At 37.9% G+C, this 18,296-nt stretch overlaps 1 protein-coding gene across 5 annotated transcripts in view; it reads right to left on the bottom strand.

Annotated features, from left to right (window-relative positions):
* The window catches only part of ATRX (ATRX chromatin remodeler), a 66,913-nt gene that overhangs the window by 18,893 nt on the left and 29,724 nt on the right, over positions 1-18,296 (bottom strand). For all 5 annotated transcript variants that reach the window (XR_010745187.1, XM_066333922.1, XM_066333921.1 and 2 more), the window contains 12 exons: positions 17,654-17,732; positions 11,570-11,700; positions 10,853-11,065; positions 9,227-9,320; positions 8,604-8,712; positions 7,806-7,985; positions 7,335-7,476; positions 6,835-6,944; positions 4,875-5,021; positions 4,494-4,671; positions 750-887; positions 362-537 (listed from right to left, as the gene is read on the bottom strand). Coding sequence is in view for 4 of the 5 variants with exons in the window: in XM_066333922.1 (XP_066190019.1) it covers positions 362-537; positions 750-887; positions 4,494-4,671; positions 4,875-5,021; positions 6,835-6,944; positions 7,335-7,476; positions 7,806-7,985; positions 8,604-8,712; positions 9,227-9,320; positions 10,853-11,065; positions 11,570-11,700; positions 17,654-17,732 (1,697 nt within the window). In the remaining variant the exon portion in view is untranslated. The remainder of the gene's footprint in view (positions 1-361; positions 538-749; positions 888-4,493; positions 4,672-4,874; positions 5,022-6,834; positions 6,945-7,334; positions 7,477-7,805; positions 7,986-8,603; positions 8,713-9,226; positions 9,321-10,852; positions 11,066-11,569; positions 11,701-17,653; positions 17,733-18,296) is intronic.

Raw genomic sequence — 18,296 nt, forward strand, 5'->3', positions numbered from 1 at the left:
AGCAATTTCTGTGCAGACTTTAAGGCAATTCTTAAATGTCATATGAAATTAAAATGGAATATTTCAGAGCAACTAAAGTCTTATTCTGTCATGAAATCTTCTTGTCTCCCAGCAGGAAATAGCTGTATCACCTCATACTTGTATTTTAGAATACACTGACATCTGGAGAAAAACTATGAAGTTTTTCTAGTCACAAATAATGCAGGGATCTAACAATCAGTGAAAATTTAAGTTAAAAGATTTATGCAGCTCTCAAATTGGACCTTTACAGGTCTTTGGGTAATTTCATCAGAATGAGACAAAGTAACTCCTTCCTTGCAGTTAAATGAAGTGCTGAGTTAAGGACACAAACTGTTCTCACCTGAACACAGCCAGCCAACATCTCATAGAGGATGTGAGCACGTTTCTTCATCACCCTGACATCCACCAGAGTGGAGTCTGCACACTGCCCGTTCTGGATGGGATTGATGAATCGATTCCGGAATTCCTTAATTGAGCCGAGCAAATTCTCCTTAATGAAGTTAACCATGCAGTGATCTAGGAGAAACACACCACACTTGAGTGGTTCAAAATGGAAAGCACAGTCCTGGGATTAGGGCAAACAGAAAATAAATGTGGCACATCTAAATACGGAGAAACCCAGCAGGCAGCTGCACTGTTTCAAATCCTTCTCTTCCAATCAAACTAAATATATCTTCTATGGTTGACAGGCAAAAGCGTGCTGAAGGAAATAAAAGACAACTACTCACATTCTATAAGATTATTCTGCAGTGGTGTTCCTGTCAGAATTATTCTTCTCCTAGATCTAATAGAATTCATTGCCTTAGAGACAGCAGATGCTTCATTTTTCAATATGTGTCCTTCATCACACACCACGAAGTCAGGACCTGGAAAGAAACAACATTAAATCTCTCCAAAATATTTCACTGCCACAAAGAACCTGACAGCCTGAAGTATCCAAATTTTGTTCTACCAATGTTACTTAAAAGAGTTTTTTTCAACTTTTTTGGTGTGTTTTATGGTGAGATTTTTTTAGCAGTGATTGGATTCTCACTCAGCCTTTGCACAAGCATTCAGAGGAGTCACTCTGGTAAAATCAAGGCTGTTGCTTGTAAAGTCTTCATGGCAAAGATTCAACTCAGTTTTGCAGCATATTCCTGTTAAAATGGTCCATTCCTGCTGCTGGCTGTGCGTGGCTGCACCTCCATCTACCCTGTCAAAATTCAGTGAAACTTCCTGCTCTCCAGCTTTAGGCTGCCATCTACTGACACTTGGGCAATCCCAAAACACCCCCAAAACAGGTAACCTGAAATTTTTCATTAAGGCAAGAATATCCCTAAGGGGTCAGAGTACAATTAGAAGTCTTAGATAATATAAAGTGCAACCAGATTTGATCTGAATTACAGACAAGTGAATTGCCACCTTGCAGCTGAAAGTGACCTCAGGAATGTCCTCAGCTTTCTTCCAGGAGATAAAATATCAGTCTGGTTTAAGTGAGCTGCACAAGGAATGTCAAAACCACACCACAACACATTCCCACAGTATGCAAAGCAACTCTAATAATAAGATAAATAATACCCAACTTGGCAGAACAGACTTACTCTTAATTGTTTTCAGATTTAGCGCAATTTCTGGAATTTCTTTCCTTGAAAATGAAGTAAAAGATATTCTAGGATCCAAGTAGTAACTCAGAGTAAATGCTTTACCAGCTCTAAACCTGACCTCAATTCCAGCACTCTCAACTCTGAAAGCAGCTCATGACAAGTTGCTGCACCTTGGAGAAAAGCCACCAGTTGGGTTCAGCAATTCAGCACTAGAAAGGCCAGTATTTGAGGAGCAAAGGAGGATTTGTCAGCAAGGACAGTTTAATCTTTTATAATTTACTGAGAATATTTTGTCTCAGACTAAATTCACACTGCCCTGTAAAGAATAAAATTAATTTAGGGCACTGATCAACAACAGAGAATCAGTTACACCTCTGACTATACACACATCTGTGCCACCCACCATAATCATGTCATTTTAAGGTGATTTAAAAGTGATTTAAATCTTACACATGCAGAGAAAGGAATCAAGAACATATTTCTTTCCAAGCAAAAAACCCAAACAAAACAAACCCCAAACTTTTGAAACGAGTCTAGAAGACAATTATGAAACTCCACAGATGAATTCCAAATGCACTTAGGCTTGTCCAAGCCAACGTATTTCTGAATTTTCCCACCTGCCACAGAAACATTTCCCCAGATTATTTCATGATTTTTGTATCTTCCCAGTTTTGACAGAATGAAAAATATTGAGAGGCAACACACAAAGCCTTCCTTTAATTTAAATTAACCATCTCTAGCCCTCACTTCATTAAAGATTGTGATTCATTCATATGAAGTTAAAAGAAATTAAGTAAAAAAGACACCTCAAAAGCTGCTATTTAGAGTACATGAATGACACTAAAAATATGAAAAAACTTCAATCTCAGTACAATTATTCATGGTTAGTTTGGCAGAAATGCAGCACTGATATCTTGAACTAACATCTTGGCCACAGTTCAGCAGCAGGGATTTTCATCAGTTTGTGGGGTTTTTCCCTTGTTCTTCCAAAACACAAATGCAAATCACTATGGACAGAACATTCCTCAAAATACGATAAAGAATGTAAAGCTTAGAGGGACCTCAGGGGATCATTTAGATCATTTTCTCCATCTGAGATAAAGGTTATGAGAAAGGAGGAGACCTGACAGAAGTGGGAAACTCCACGGCCTCTCTCTTGCTAAAACACTGTGCGATATTACCCAATTTGCTACAAATCTGAACAAATTCTGCCCTTTCCTTTCTCCTCATCGTGTCAAAACCAACTGACAGCACTCTTTTCATTAACCAGCTCTTAAATGGTGGAAAATTTGTCAGTTTAGTTGGATTTTTCCTAGGCTAAAAAGTCCTACTCATGCAATCCTCCCTCAAAGTCTTCATCTTCTCACTCTTCTTACTGTACTTGCACAAGTTAATATATTGAAATACATAATATACATAGATAGATATTTACACACAGTTCTCCTGTTTCTCTGAAGTCTATAAGAACTTTATACAACTGCCAATTAAAGAGAAATCTCCAAGTTAAACAAATTTTGTTAGTAGCAACAAGTAAAAAAGGAAAATAAAGTTATTGAAGTGCTTCAAGCAGAGCAGAGCAGTGATCAATAACCAACAGCTCTCCAGCAGTGGCACAAGCCTGGAAAATCTGCATGTGCATAAAATCCTGCCATTCTTCCACATAGCTGAGCTGGTTAATTAATGAAATCACTTCTCCACCCATAAACTTTGGCTAAACCTTCTCTCTCTGCTCCCCTTGACAGTGCAGCACAAGCTTCTCCTATATAATGTCTTATCCCAGCAATATTCACCAGACACATCTCATTAAATTAGCACTCAAATCCCAAATTTGGAGCTTTTTGAATGGGAAGTCCTCCCAGAGGCCAAAGTTTCCCAATTTTTAGTCCCAGCAGAAGCCAGCACATGATTTTCTCCTGCACTAGAATCTGCAACTGTCCATGCTGACCCACCAAGAGAGCAAGAAACAAATGAGAATCTTGCAATTCACATTGAGCCAATCCAAACGGCTCCAAAATTTAATGGGTAACAACACACAGGCACTTCTGTCTTTCTGCAATTAGTTAAAATAGACAAAGGGATGAGGCAACATGAAACGCCCTCAAGTTGTGCCAGGAAAGGTTCAGGCTGGGTATAAGGAAAAATTTCTTCACTGAAAGCGTGGTTGAGCATAGAAGGGAATGTCCAGGGAGTGGTGGAGTCATCACACCTGAAGTGCTCAAAAAAGGAGAAGACATGGAAGATCATGGCACAGTTTAATGGGAATGGTGAATCTGCACTCATGGGGAGGTCTTTTCCCACCTTAAAGGTTCCACGGTTGTACCAAAATAATTAAGGAGTTATTTCAAGGTTGACTTTCCTGAAGTTGACATAAGTTTGTTAAGTTCAGCTCAGCTCAAACCAGGCATCTGTTTCTCAAGACTGAAATAATAATTAACTGCTTTATCTGCATTCTCTTAATTAGCACTTCATTAACACTTGTTTTTTCACACTTCTAAGGTACATTGTCTACTATTTTCAAGTGTAGTTGCCCCCTTAGTGGTAGATTTCCATCAAGAACAAAACAGCTTGTGGTTGTAACAAATTAACAGATTAAAACTGTCTTGAGTCCCCAACAGACACTTCTAATTTCTTTGCAAAGGAAGCAAAGTCAGCAAATAAAAATACTTAATAGGAAAAGTTTCTAGAATATATTCCTTGTATTTGATTTAATAGAAAAGACTGTAACAAAAATCTATTTACAAAAACAGACCGGGGGAGATTCTGAACAAATTTCTGTAACTCAGCAAAAGCCAACAAAGAAAATCTGACAAATCTTACAATTTATTTTCTTTGCTCATATACATAAACCTGGAAGCCCAAACCATACAAGCTGTACAGATTTTCACTTACCTGGGTCGACTAAAGCTTTATTAAATACTTCTTTAAGTTTCCTACTCTTCACATTCCTGCCTTGTGCCAGGTTCCGATACATCTCGTAGCCAATGATCATCACACCTCCCTCATCCTGCCAGTGCTGCAGCATGTAGCTCCTCTCCTGAGGCCTTTTCACAGTTGCCAGCTCATAGACCTTCCAAAGGGGGGAAAAAAAAATATCCCTTTAATTCCTCTTAAAATATTCAATACTGCTCTAATTTTTAATACTTCTGATGTATTGATGCAAGTAGATTTTTCATATAGTTAAAGCAATTTTCTTAGCCTTTAAGTGGTGGAGCTTCCCAGTTATGCAAATCATCCAGTTATTTAATGAAGAACTCTTTTTAAGCCTCTCACCTCTAGTTTTTCCTCATCTTCTAAACCTTCTTGCCATTTTTCAAACTCATTCAGCCAGTTCAAGGCAGTGTTGAGTGGACACACGACCAGAGCTGTCCGAAAATCCAGTTTATCACATAGCAAGACTGTGTGGAGAAAACTTACTACCTGCAAGAGAAAAAATAGGCAGAACATCAAATAAACACCAGGAAAGAAAGATACTATCTCTTCAATTATGTAATTAAATTACTAAAGTCTTGCTTAAATATATTTTTTGGTTAAAGAAATAGAATTTTTGGATAGATTTTCATAGAGATGTATTTGGAGCTCATATATTCCTTACTCTGTGTTCCATGGCTGCACATATCCTTCACCTACTGAGATACTTTTGAACTGCTGAGGGTTTTCATAGGGAAGCCTCCTTATACATTTCACCAATCATTTTCATAAATTAAACATTTCTGTCAGGTCGTTTTTAAGCTTTCTCCCAACATTCCTCCCAAACATAAAATAAATTCACAGTCAAGTTTCTTAAAAGTGAACTTCAGCCTTAAAGCACTTTCTCACACTTTTTTCCAGATATTTCAAGGCAAATCCTCTCAGCAGGGCTCTGCAGCAGGCTGTGGCAGTGTTTTCCAGGGATTCACCCTGCAGCCAGCCTGGCTGTTGTTGAGGATGACAACACCTCCTCCAGGCCGGGAAAAACCCAAAAACCTTTTGGCGTCACTCAGAGCTTCTGCTGCCTGTTTTGAGCAGCAGCAAACAAAAGGCAGGACCAGAGGAGAGTCAGTGATCCCACGGCTGCTCCAGCTCTCCCTTGGGATGTACAACACAAGTTTTTTCTGCATCAAATCTTGGTGTCTGGCAATTCTGATTTAATAGAGGAATTTTAAACTGCATGACTGTGCTTGGAACACCAGGCAGCAAAGTGCTTTTAAAATAACAGGATTTTCTGTATAAGACAAAACTACCCAGGGAGTCCCATGACCTCTGTCCTGGCCAGCAAGTCCCCAATTCCCTGATTTCTCTGATCTCTACTGACTCCTGCCCTTTTGCAAAGTCTGCTAGAACTTGTGGCTAGTTCAGCTCTTCTGAGAGCTAAACTACAAATGGCATCACAGAGCACAGCAGTGACTGCCAAATGGACACAGATGGAAAAAAAAACAACCACTTCAGCTTCAAATATCAGCCTTCAAAATAGTTTATACTGATGTATGTTTCTAACTATGGCTTTCTTCGATTATCAAGAAGTTACAGCTAAAATTACTGTCATTGACACATTTGGAGCACTATAAAAATACCTTCTGCTGTAGGTATTTCAGCAAAGTACATGGTGTGTAAAGTGTCCCCTGCACAACAATTCTGCAAAGAATTGCAGATCTCCACTAAAAGGTGTGATTAACTCCCCAAGAACCACATCACCTAAGCTAAGATCAACTGTGCAGAAATACACCTTTCAAAGGTGATTTTTGAAGTGTTCTGTAAAATTGTAGACTGTCAAACTACTGTGTCTGTCACCCTCATTTCCTTAAACAAAGCAAATTTTTAGATATGCTGGAGCTGGGGTTAAAATCCTGCTGTGCACCAGCACCAACCACAGCAGCAGCTTGGTTTGCCTGAACTGGTCATACTGTGAGTGACCTCAGTTCCTCTGATCATCCTCAGCTCTGTGTCACTCAAAAAATCCCCACAAACCCACCAGCATCTGACTTTACACACAAGGTCTGGCATTAAAAAATAAAAACAATCAAATCTGATAAACTTGTACTTTATCAGCAATAAATTAATTTAAAAACAGTCAAGAACATAAACCATATAAGGGGGAAAAATGAATGAGTAGGACAGAAAAACCCACAACCTGCTTAAGATTATTCCACAGTCTTAGAAACAGGTTCCTGGAGCCTCTCTCCTGCCAGCTGTATTTATTTTATTGTTCTGAGTTGCAAGAGACTATTTATTGGAAATAAATTTTGTTTCTTACCTGTAATGTTTTCCCCAGGCCCATACAGTGAGCAAGAATGCAGCCAGAGCCAGGAGATGTCTTGGTTTTTTTTACAGATTCACAACAGCAATCCCACATGAACTGAACACCTGAAGAAAATTATTGCAAGTTTTCTGATTAAACATTTATTTTATTGAAGTTCACCCGGTAAGAGCACGCTGTGATCACTGAGATCATGTTAACTCTTAGGATAGCAGTTGTCAGGATAATTATTGATTCATTTCTGCCCTGTGGGTTGTATGTGGGATGATATTTGTCTTGAACCTGATTATATTCACAGCTTCATTGAAGATGTGGCAACTGGGTTGGAAAATATTCCTGTGAGGATGCAGATTGCCTGATCTTGGGGAGAGGGAGAAGGGAACACACATTCTGGTTTTGCCAGTCAGGGAGTTTTTATTATTCTAATTCAATCTGCATAAGGTGCTGCACCTCTGGAGAGAAAAAAATTGTTTCTTTTCTTTAAACTCTTTCCTTACCATCTACTTGGTGTGGCTTCAGTCTGGTCACTATACTCCTGTGAACCTGCACTAATGGTTCTTTGGTTTCTTCATCTTCATCTAAAACCAGCTTGGTTGTAATGGGACATTTCAGAGGTGAAGCATCTTCGATCTCTATCACCTGCAAACACAAACAGAGCATCCTGAGTAACATCCAGTGTTTGAGACACCTCAGATTTACCAGTACTGGAAGTCATAATTTATTTTACTCTGGCACTGAAGTGAAGAAGCAGGGAACTGAAACAACTTTCTAAGGTCACAGCAGTCAAATAAAACTTACCAAGGTCACCCTGCAGGAAACTGCAGACCAAACTTGTGGCTTATAAGGCTGCCTGTAAGCAGTTTTCAAAAATAACTCATCAAATGACACTGAGGTTGAAATTTATCACCTTAGACATCATCAGGAATTCAGGTTCATAGAATTCACAGAACAGAGGAAACAGACCATACCTCTCTCAATTTCTCTCTCTCCCGTTCTCTCTCTGCTATACGTTTTCTTCTCTCTTCTTCTTCTTTAAGTGCATTTTGTGTTTCTGTTCTAAGCTTATCATCTTTAATAATTTTCCTGATTTTCTTCCTGCCTTTTCCAGGAGATTTTGAGTCATCATTGTCCTCATTCTCAGGGTTACTCTATTAGAAATTAAATAAAGTACACATTAGCAGGAAAATCATGGCACAAACCATCAAACCCTTCTTTCTTAGGCAAGCTCCCAGAAATTCTTAGACACAAAGGTGAAGTTCAGCAAATAAGAAAAAAATGCTTTTTTAAAAAGTCTTGACAAAAGAAGTGCCATTTTAACTGTAATGTATTCTGAGATATCAAAGATAAGCCCAGCTGTGCAAAGGCAGTACTGAAGGCACTGCTATAATGATAGTAACTAATGATTATTAATAAAACTTTTCTCCTGTTATACTGGTGTGAAATCAGATCAGCCCTTACCTACATCACACAGGAAAAGAAACCCCAACACTACCAAAGCCTTTATCTACAATTTGTGTCATCTACTTTTAGATTAAAAATTCCATTTACTGCAATATCACATATTTTTATCAAGATCTAGACAGGAAAAGTTTTAGTTCAACACAATGTTTTACCTCCACAATGGTGGCATTTTACAAATTGTAGCCTGAATTGAGAAAAGTTTTAATTTTTTACTGTCTTTTGTGCAGAGCTGTTTGACATATCCTTAACAGCTGGCAGAAAAGACAGGAACTCCCTATTTATCACATCAAAACATGATAAAGCACCTTATTCTCATTTTCACTTGATGAATCCTCTTGAACCTTTATCCTCCTTCGTTTCTTTTTCTGTTTGTAGCTGCGCTGGTTTTCTTCAGCCTCGGCTTTTTTGGCAGATCTATTCAAAGGGCAGAAAGGCAATATTACTGATTAACCAAAATAATCCTCTGCCTCACTGAAAAACAATGGTAAAGGAGTACTACATCATTAATTAATAACACAGGCACTCCTTCTGTGCAGTTAGGGCTAGCTTCCAGATTCCTTCCTGCTCAGCCCACTGGACACACAGAGCAATGAGAAAACCCAACAGAATCTCAGAACTACAAAAATATAGTTTTATACTGCAATCCACCACTTGACAGTGATGTGTTTGGCATTAAAATGTCCATTTTTAATAGATTATTTTTCTGTACTGGCTTATCAAATGGTTGTGTACCCTCTAGTGTGGTACGGATTCAAAATTCCTACATTTGCTACACAATAAATTAATGTCCTATAACTCCTGCAGAAATCTCATCAAGGGTTTTAAGAACTGCTCCAAAGTGCTTAAACTTTTACCATCTCCCTGCATAAACTGCATCATTAAAACCCCAAATAAACCCAGGGTAAGCACAGTTTAGTTCTCTCCATACCTTGTTCTTGGCCGTTGGTCATCCTCAGACTCACTGACCTCTTCACTCACTGCAGACTCCTGGAACTCGGAGTCATTCGAGTCATCACTGCTCACTTGGAAAAGAAAGCAGCATTTATTTATCACTGCAAAGCCAGCAGCTCCTCACTGCTCACAACAAACTGCTCAAGAGCAACAAGCACTGCCCAGGCTCATTTCAGACCCAGATTTATAAGCGGCAAGAGGGATAAAAGGTGCAAGAAAAGAAAAGGTTAAGATATGAGCACTAGCTGAGTCCTGGTGAATGGCTTATTGTGCCACAAGCCTTGAGGTCCTTGTGCATGAATATCTCCATTTATTTTACAAGCAAATGGAAGAGAGCATTAAATGATGGAGGAGAACTGTGGGGAACAGTATGGAGCTTCAGAAAACAAAAGGTGATTTTTAGTTAAACAGAAGCTTTTGTTTCAAATGCTTTACATGTCATTTTATAACCATACTTGAGAAAAGGCCCTTATTTATACACAAAATAAAAAACTGCATTGCTACCATTTATGGCTTGGTATTTCCTCAGGTGATGCAAGTTAAAAACTGCCTCAAAAAGCAATTAAAAATAGACCTAGAAGAGCCGCATTAGCAATACTCTCCTAAGCACTTTGAGGAGCTCTCACTGGCATTTTTAGGTAATGAAGACACCAATATGGCATTTAACACCTTTAATTTCAACTTGACCTTGAACACAGTGGGAAAGTGTAATTGTTTTATGAATGACAAGGCTTAAAACATGAGTACATAGGAAAAGGTAACATTAATAATATAGGGCTAAAAAGGGCAAACTGAAATTAAATATATTGTTCTATCTGAGGGCAGTCAACTTCAAAGGCTTGCATTAAAAACCCCTGAGCTGCCTCTTATTATCACATTAATTCAAAGGTGATTTACAGTTATTCCTCCAACATGAAATGCTGTAGGTAGAGTTTTAATCCTGTAAGGGAGGAAAAACATGAATATGCAAAAAAAGATAAAAATTAGAGTTTTCACAGAGGAAAATGCTACAAAAATCACATTGCATCTTTTATTCTGTGGAAGACCACCAAAGCTGGCTGGCATTAGTGCAGCACAGGGTTCAGGGAAGCCCAGTGCACTTTTCCTGGCCAGGAAACATCCAGAGGTTCTTTGTTCCTGCCTGCAGCAATGAATCCCCAGGCCAGGCTCATTTCACAGTGCCATCTGGTGCTCAGCTCCAGCCTGCTCCACTGCAATTCCAGCGTGGACACATTCCTCAGGCACTGCTGGCAGGCCAAGAGAGAAATTACAGAAAGGCCAAGACTGATTTCTCCACATTTAGACATCCTGGCCTTGCCTCTGCTGTTTAGGATGGATATTCTAAGACTCCACAGGATTAATCCAATTCAGAGGATACAGCAAGTGGAGAGAGCTGCATTTGTATTTGACATTTCAACTGAAACTATTTATCAAACAAAGATAAGGGAATGCTAGATTTCATACACAAGGAAGTTTATACAGGGATTTTAAAATCACAAAGGTTGAGATCTCCATTCTGACAAATTGGGTTTTATTTTACAGAAGCAAGTACTTTTTATGACAAAAAAAAAAAAAAAAAAAAAAAAAGATGTGGATTATGTACCTTTCCTTCTATTTCTGCGCTTCCCCCCTTCTTTTTTGTCTTTTGGCTTCACCACCTTTTTTTCTTCTCCAGACTCCCCATCACTCACGGTGAGCTTCTGCCTCAGCAGTCTGTGTCTGTATCTGGGCTTCTTGGACGTTTCTTCTTCCTCTGAATCTGACTCAGAATCACCTTCTTCCTTTTCAGACTTCTTGTCTTCCTTTTCCTTCTCTCCTGTCACACAGAAGAGTCAGTGTCACATGCATTCCAGTCACTGTCTTACACAAACTGGCCAAGAATTGAAATCCGAATTAATTTAGGCTAAATGCTGTGTTTTTCCAGGGAATTACAAGCAACAACATTCCAGTTTCCTCAAATGTTTAATATTTCCCACTGCCTGAATGCTTGGAATGCCTGTTTCATTGAGTGTGTTAGCCAAATCTCTCCTCAGTACTTGCAAAACTTACTGTTCTGTAGAGATTAACCCTCATAAACACCTAGGGCTTCTTAATTGCTTACAAAAACCAGACCATAACAAAAAAGTAAACACACAGAAGACTAAACGAGATGATAATCCTCGTGACCACATACATTGGCCTCTACCATGTGGCAACCACATAGCAAAATCAGCAATATTTTTTGCTGAAAGCTTTAACAATCATCATTTTCCCAAGTGACCCTTGAAATCGTGACAGGTGCCACAGCACCACTTTGCCCCAGATGCTTTTTGGTGCTTACCATTATCTCCTGTGTTTTCAGTTTGCTTTGCAGGTTTCTTTTTCCCTTTCTCCGGCTGCTCATCTGAAGACGTATCCTCATCAGAGGAAAGATTGGCTTTGATTTCTTCTAAAAGCATTTTCTTGGCAATTCTTTGAAGTAAAACAGAAAACACTATTTATTCCATTGTTCAAGCAAATCTATGAACGACAAGTGTAATCCTACACCATTCAGAACTTCAAAAAAAGGGCTGAAAGCTGAACAAAAAATAATAAAAAAAAAGGACACGTGATGAAAAGTCATTGTGGCAAGACAGGAATTATCAGCAAAAATCTCACATTAAATGTAATGTGTTGACTTGCTTTTAGAAAGCAGGTCTGTGTAAAGCTTTTTTAAAAGAGAAGTTTCCTGCTTTACAGCAAACTTGAAATGGTTATAAAATGTACAGATTAAAAGATTCTATTTTATCCATGGTCTATCTGGATAACTAACCACAAGCACTTGCCTTACAAAAACCCTGATGTGTTTAGACCCAAAAAAAGTCTGACCAACACTACAGGACCTGAATTTCAGATAAAAATCATCACCTTATTTCCTGCTCCACAAACTGTCCACTCAGCTTCCCATGGTCTCACTGCAGAACAAGTTTCCAGCTAATGCACAAGTGACTATGGAAAAATTATTTCTTCACATGCAACATAAAAATCTTGTCTGAGTCTATCTAAGGCAGGTATGTCAAAAGCTCAGGAAAATAGTGGACTTAAAGTACTTGTACTTCCAGGGGGGAAAAAAATAAACCAGGTCTTCCTCATATAAATATCAGGAAGAGTACAGTTTTCATTCTGAGGTCATCCATTTTAAATGAAATATGTGTTTTCTAGGTGAAAGCTCATCTGTCTTGCCTTTTGGGAGAATTAATGCATGCAGTGTGTACATAGCTCAGGATGGGAAAGCTCTCACAGCAGTCAAAACAACAGCTCAAAAGCCATGGAACTGAACCACAACCCAGGCTTCACCTGGGAATGGCAAAGGAAAAGGGATCTCTCAAGCAAAGCTTCCCATACAACAGAAAACCGAGTTGTTGCTTCTATGGAGCACCATAAAATAGGCTTTTAACAATCAGTATCTCATTTTCCAGCCTGCAGTGTCTCCCTAAAACAAAATAATTTTTCAAAGGGAATCTTCCCAAGCTATCTTTCCTGACACTCCACACAGTATTTTCTAATTTTTGAGCAATAGTGTAGTTTTTAAAAGCACTCTCACACTAATTTATATACGGTTATTATTAAAAGATGGAAGCAAAATAGTTTAATAAACATTTCAGATTGTCCAGTGAATCAGACCATCCAGCAGCATCCAAAACACACCCTCCCCCTCTTCTCTTGAGAAGAAAAGCTGATTATAACTTTACCAAGCAGTACCCTTGGAGAACTTCAATTCCACATCTATCAAGAAATCACAGCATGAACCCAAAGAAAACTTACTAAAGTCCACAGATAAGTAACATTCTCTTCCAAATTCTTTTCGCATTAGGTCCTCCCAGAGGATATTTGAAAAAGGGATTTGGGGTTTGGTTGGTTGTTGATTTTTTTAAAACCCAGCATATCATGTGTAAGAGCAACAGAAGTAAACAGCTCCTCATATAAGAAATTCAGACTATATTTCTTCCATCTCTTAATGGTCAAAACAACTTCTTCAAAATGAAACTGCTTGGAATGTCACAAGTTGGCTTCCCTTTAACAGCTTTTAACATGAATTATTAACCTTGACTCCTACTCCAGAAAATGCAGAGAGCAGTGTGGTCTGGCTACTCTTCTTGTCTAATAGAAACTTAAAGTTTTGGAAGAGAAAAAAACTAAACAACTTCAAAAAAAAAATTGAAATTGAACCCTGAAAGTCCTGCCTTTGACTTACTTAGGCAAGTGCATTAGCAAAGTTCACAGAGCTGGTGGATGGCAATACTTACCTCTACACAAGTCACCTTTAAAAGGCTGACTTTGGTTCTTAGCAAAACAAGACCTTCATTTTAATTTGTTCTTTAATGAAGTTTTTAATTTTTTTAAGAGGAATAGGAAACAGCAAATGTATCTAACACCTAAAAAGACCAACAACAAAATCTACCATCCATAAAGAGAAGGTGCTCTCATTTTCCTATTAATCACCTGCATAACCAACAATTGGGTAAACTGATTAGTTTCTAATTATTCATAATAATATTGATTAAGAAGTTATTGCCATGATAGAAAATTAGTCCTATTTTTTATAAAAAATTAGTCCTGTTTTTAACCATTTGCAGCCAAATTGAGATGGGATTATTTTATAGTGAGAAAAGCTGCATTTTCTTCAATGATTTACTGGCATGAATTTAGGCAAAAAAAAAAGTGAAACATTATTAAGATGTTTAAGATTTAAAAGATGCTAATTTTTAATTAACTACGTATCTAATAGGAATGATAAAGGGTAAGCAACATTAGACCCAAAGAGATTAGGCCTTGTAAATGCATGTGACAAATGACTGATGTAACAAATGGTTTGTATGAATTATTATAAATTGAGTACTGGACTCTGGAAGCTGGGTTTAAATTAAGCCACAATAAATGTTGACCAGGATAACACATCATATTTCTATTTCATGACAAAACCCATTTAAAGTCACCAGGTTTCTAAGCTAAGAAGCTTCACATGGTAGCTTTAACATTTTAGTATTTGCATTAATAGCAGCAAGAAAAGCAAGTTATGATAGTGTGAAAATTCTCTCACTCCTATTGTTCCAGAGAAAACCACGGAAATCAAAAGGGATTGTAGTATTTATCAGGTCAAGGACATAAAAGATTCTTGGCCATTTAAATAACACCAGCAATGGGTTTAATTAAGAGGCACAGAGAGCACAGGGTTTCAGGCAGTTAAAAAAAAAAAAAGTAAAAAATAAAGTAATATTTATAAATCCCTGCATTTTACTCATTCCTGCATTGATCTGCTGTGACCTTGAGCATGTCATGTTGCCCCATTCCATCTTATCTAAACTGATGGTGACATTTATATGAAGGCCACTTTCCCACACACATTTATCCAGTGCCTCACAGAATGGGGCTGCAACCTCAACCAGGACACAGAAAACCAACTCCAGAAAAAAAAAATAACAGCACACATGCACATTTTTGTACCAACTGGGATTTGAAGATATTTCCCCTTTGTAAGAACAACACCAGCAGAATACATTTCTAAACAATGAACTGATTACTCTGGATTTTTAAGTCGTGCTAAAAGAAAAAGAGTTTTCACAAGAGACAGACTGGAAATTACCCAGGGGTTGCTTGGTTACACTGCAGGACTACTTTAAAAGCTCCTTCAGACTTTGCAGCAGAGCTGGAACAGGAGGTGCAGCTTCTCATGATGTGGAGTTAAGCCCCCATGGTAATTTGCACCATTCTTGTTCAAGAATTTTACAGTGCCAATACAATGAGATTGTTCAAAATCTTGCTGAGACTGTAAAAAAATAAATTTTCTCAAAAAGCCATGATTTGAAATTTTAGTTCATGATTGTGATGTTTTATTACCAATTAGATTACATCAACTCACACTCAGTGTTCATAAATATCTACTAATTAAATGTAGAAATAAGGTTGCCTGAACAAAGCCCTTGGGTGGGGGAGGATGTTGGAGTATGGATGATGAAAGCCACCAGAATTCCAGCTAGAGCACTACTAAGGCTTAAATGGGCCTTCAGGGCACTACTAGAAAATTCAGAACCCTTCAAAATATATTTTAAGAAATTAATATTTGGATGAAATGTCATACATGTCCAAAAAAAGAGTGAAAACTGCCAAACATCTGGTTCTAAATACTGTGCTGTCTTTGGTGGAAGAGGCTGATTTTCAAGCTGACAGAGTTGGGTTAAATTAAATGCTTGGACAAGAAAAATGTTTTACAAAAATTTATTGTAACCATCAAATACTTAAAGGCATTCTGCATTAAATACACTATTGACTTCTTAATAAACAGAACTAGTGCAAACATATCAAACAGTACCATTTAAAAGATCAGAAGGACCAATAATAGTTACACAACAGAAGATGAAAGCATACAGCACTGTATGGCATAGTATGACCCACTTGGATATTTCATTCTGGCAAAAAGATGATTTCAAGGCTATTAATATTCATATCATGCACATCCTAAGGTATGCAAATAACAGAACATCTAAACTAGAGAGTTGCAAACAGGAGTTCCCACACTACACACACCCAGCAGGTATTAGGTACCCTCTTTGGCCTGGAAGAAAATAGGCAACTTCTCTGAATCAGTAGGTAAACTACTTAAACACTTTGTGTTGAGCAAACAGAAGAACAGGTTTTTAACTTCTCGAAATTTGTTCCATCTTTTTTACAGTTTAATAGCACTGATTTTGGTGCCAAGTACAACAAATGAGTAAGGTAAAGTCAGACTGCATTACCAGTTAACATGTCTGAAGGTTGACAACACTGTTTATTGACAAAATAACTCCCCAGCTCATAATAGATGTTCAAAAGATCCCCTAAATAAAAATTTAACAAAGAGGCAGCTTCAAAGCAAAGTACAGAAACTGATTTTTAAAGCCCAAATTTGTATTACTGTTTGTTATCAATTGGCTTCATTAATTTCCCAATATAGCTCTTAAACTAAATCATTATTGAGTTCTGTCAGAAATGTTTCTGTGGTAAATACTGAACTTCTGACAAAAGTGCATTGGTTTAGTTATCAACCAGAAACTCGCAACCAACGACAAAAAAAGAAAAAAAAAAAAAAAAAAGGAAAAAAATTAATTAAAACAGAACTGAAATAAAAGCAGAATTTTAAAAAATCTTGATATACCAAAGTTTACCATGTTCTGCTTATAACCCTGTGCTGTCAAGTCCCTAAAAAGCATCTTTCTTTAAAGAGCTGAATTACTGGGTTAAATTTCATGACTGAAAACACACAAGAACTAATTCAGCAGCAGCATTTTGATGCCAAACTGAGGTCCGTAAAGGATATAAAGCAATGTTTTTAAAATTTACTTCAGCCACATGTCAAAACATACAAGTCTGTGAAACAAGGATTCCATATTCTAAACTAGTAAGGCTCAGAAGCAGAAAAAGACTCCACCAGCAACTGGTCCCACACATGCTATATGGCCAAAACAACAACAACAAAAAAATCAGTTTCTGAAACACTGTATCAAAATTTGTTGAGCAGCTCTTCAGTCTAACTACAGTAATTTCCAAAAAGAACCTGTGGCTCCATACTCCATGTTATGCATTTAGGAAATGAAGCTTTTTACATTTCTAGCCAGGCTAATTTGGATAGCTACAATAGTACTGGTAAAATATGACACGTCTTAGCTAACTGTATCTTACAGAGATTATTTTTTATTGAATTCCAAACTGAAGAATACATATAAGCCACAATTCTGAAAATACCTATGCAAAGACTTAAAATATATAATTAGTCTCTTTGATACCAGTTGAGCCTATGCACAGTGCTTGTAGAATCATGGCCTTAACTCCCATTAGTCACTTCAGATACTTTTCAGTGGATTAAAACTCAGTTGAATTAACAGCTGAAAATATCTAATACGGCTTTCCCCATATTTGTGCTTTCTCTTTATTGAGAAAAGGCGTTTCAATTAAAAAAAAAAGGCATATTAAGTAACAGTAACAACCAAATTAATTCTGAAAATACTGCAGCACTGCATGTCGCACAGATGCAAACTGTCACCTTCTATTCCCCCACAACTAACTAAAATTCACATTTAGCAGCAGCAGCTTTTGACCTGCCTGCAAGATCCTTGTCACCAACCTCCCACGAGCACCGGGAGCGCCAGTGGGACAGCGCTGCAGTGCTTTTAGAACACCCCCTAGCCAGGTGTGTTAGCTACCACTTTTAAACATTTGCTTTGCATTCCTGGCTCTGGGGGGCCTCTGTTTTCTGGCCCCGAGTTCACACTTGCGGGAGGCCCGTGAGCGAGTCTTTACCGGGCAGGCAGCCGTGCTTTTTACCACCTGCTTGCTCCTCCGTTGCGCCGGTTTGCGCCCATGCCTAGGGTGTGTTATAATCGTTTTTAAGTCCTTATGGAGGGTATCATACCTATTCTCAGGGTCGTCATCATCATCATCTTCCTCCTCCTCCATTGGGATAGTCCTTGATAGAGCCTCTCCCTCATCTCCTGAAAAAAAAAAGAAGCCCAAGAGGAAACGCTTAATGCGTGAAAATCCAACAATAAACAGCACATGACAGCACAATGAAGAATACAACTCATAAACTGCAACTCCATAAAAAATACCCATTTAAACACAGCTTGGTAATACCACTTTTTTACCAGCTACCTGCCTTGACAAATAAAAATAAGTCTCGTTTTTTTCAGTTTTGCTCAGTACTACACACAACTCGCAACTCATTCCCAATTAAAAAATGTGAATTTCGGACTTTACAACAAAACATAAGAGACTAAATACTCCACTCAGGAATCAGAAATAAGTTTCCTAAGAAGCTATTTACTCTGCCAGAAGCTCCACTAGTGAGGCTGTGCAAACTGAAAAGGCTGAAAACTAGGCTGAAAGGGACACACTGAGGTGATCACAGAAAGGCTCTCATGTAGATAAATAAAAATATCCTGTTGGTTAAACCAGGTCCTAAGTCTCATTCAATGATCAATCTACAAACTTTATTCAGACACAAACAGACTCACTAGTTATTCACCTATTAAAAACCAAAAGCAAATTGCAGACAA

This window comes from Sylvia atricapilla, chromosome 21 (assembly GCF_009819655.1).
Source record: "Sylvia atricapilla isolate bSylAtr1 chromosome 21, bSylAtr1.pri, whole genome shotgun sequence".
In the NCBI taxonomy this organism is placed as follows: domain Eukaryota; kingdom Metazoa; phylum Chordata; class Aves; order Passeriformes; family Sylviidae; genus Sylvia; species Sylvia atricapilla.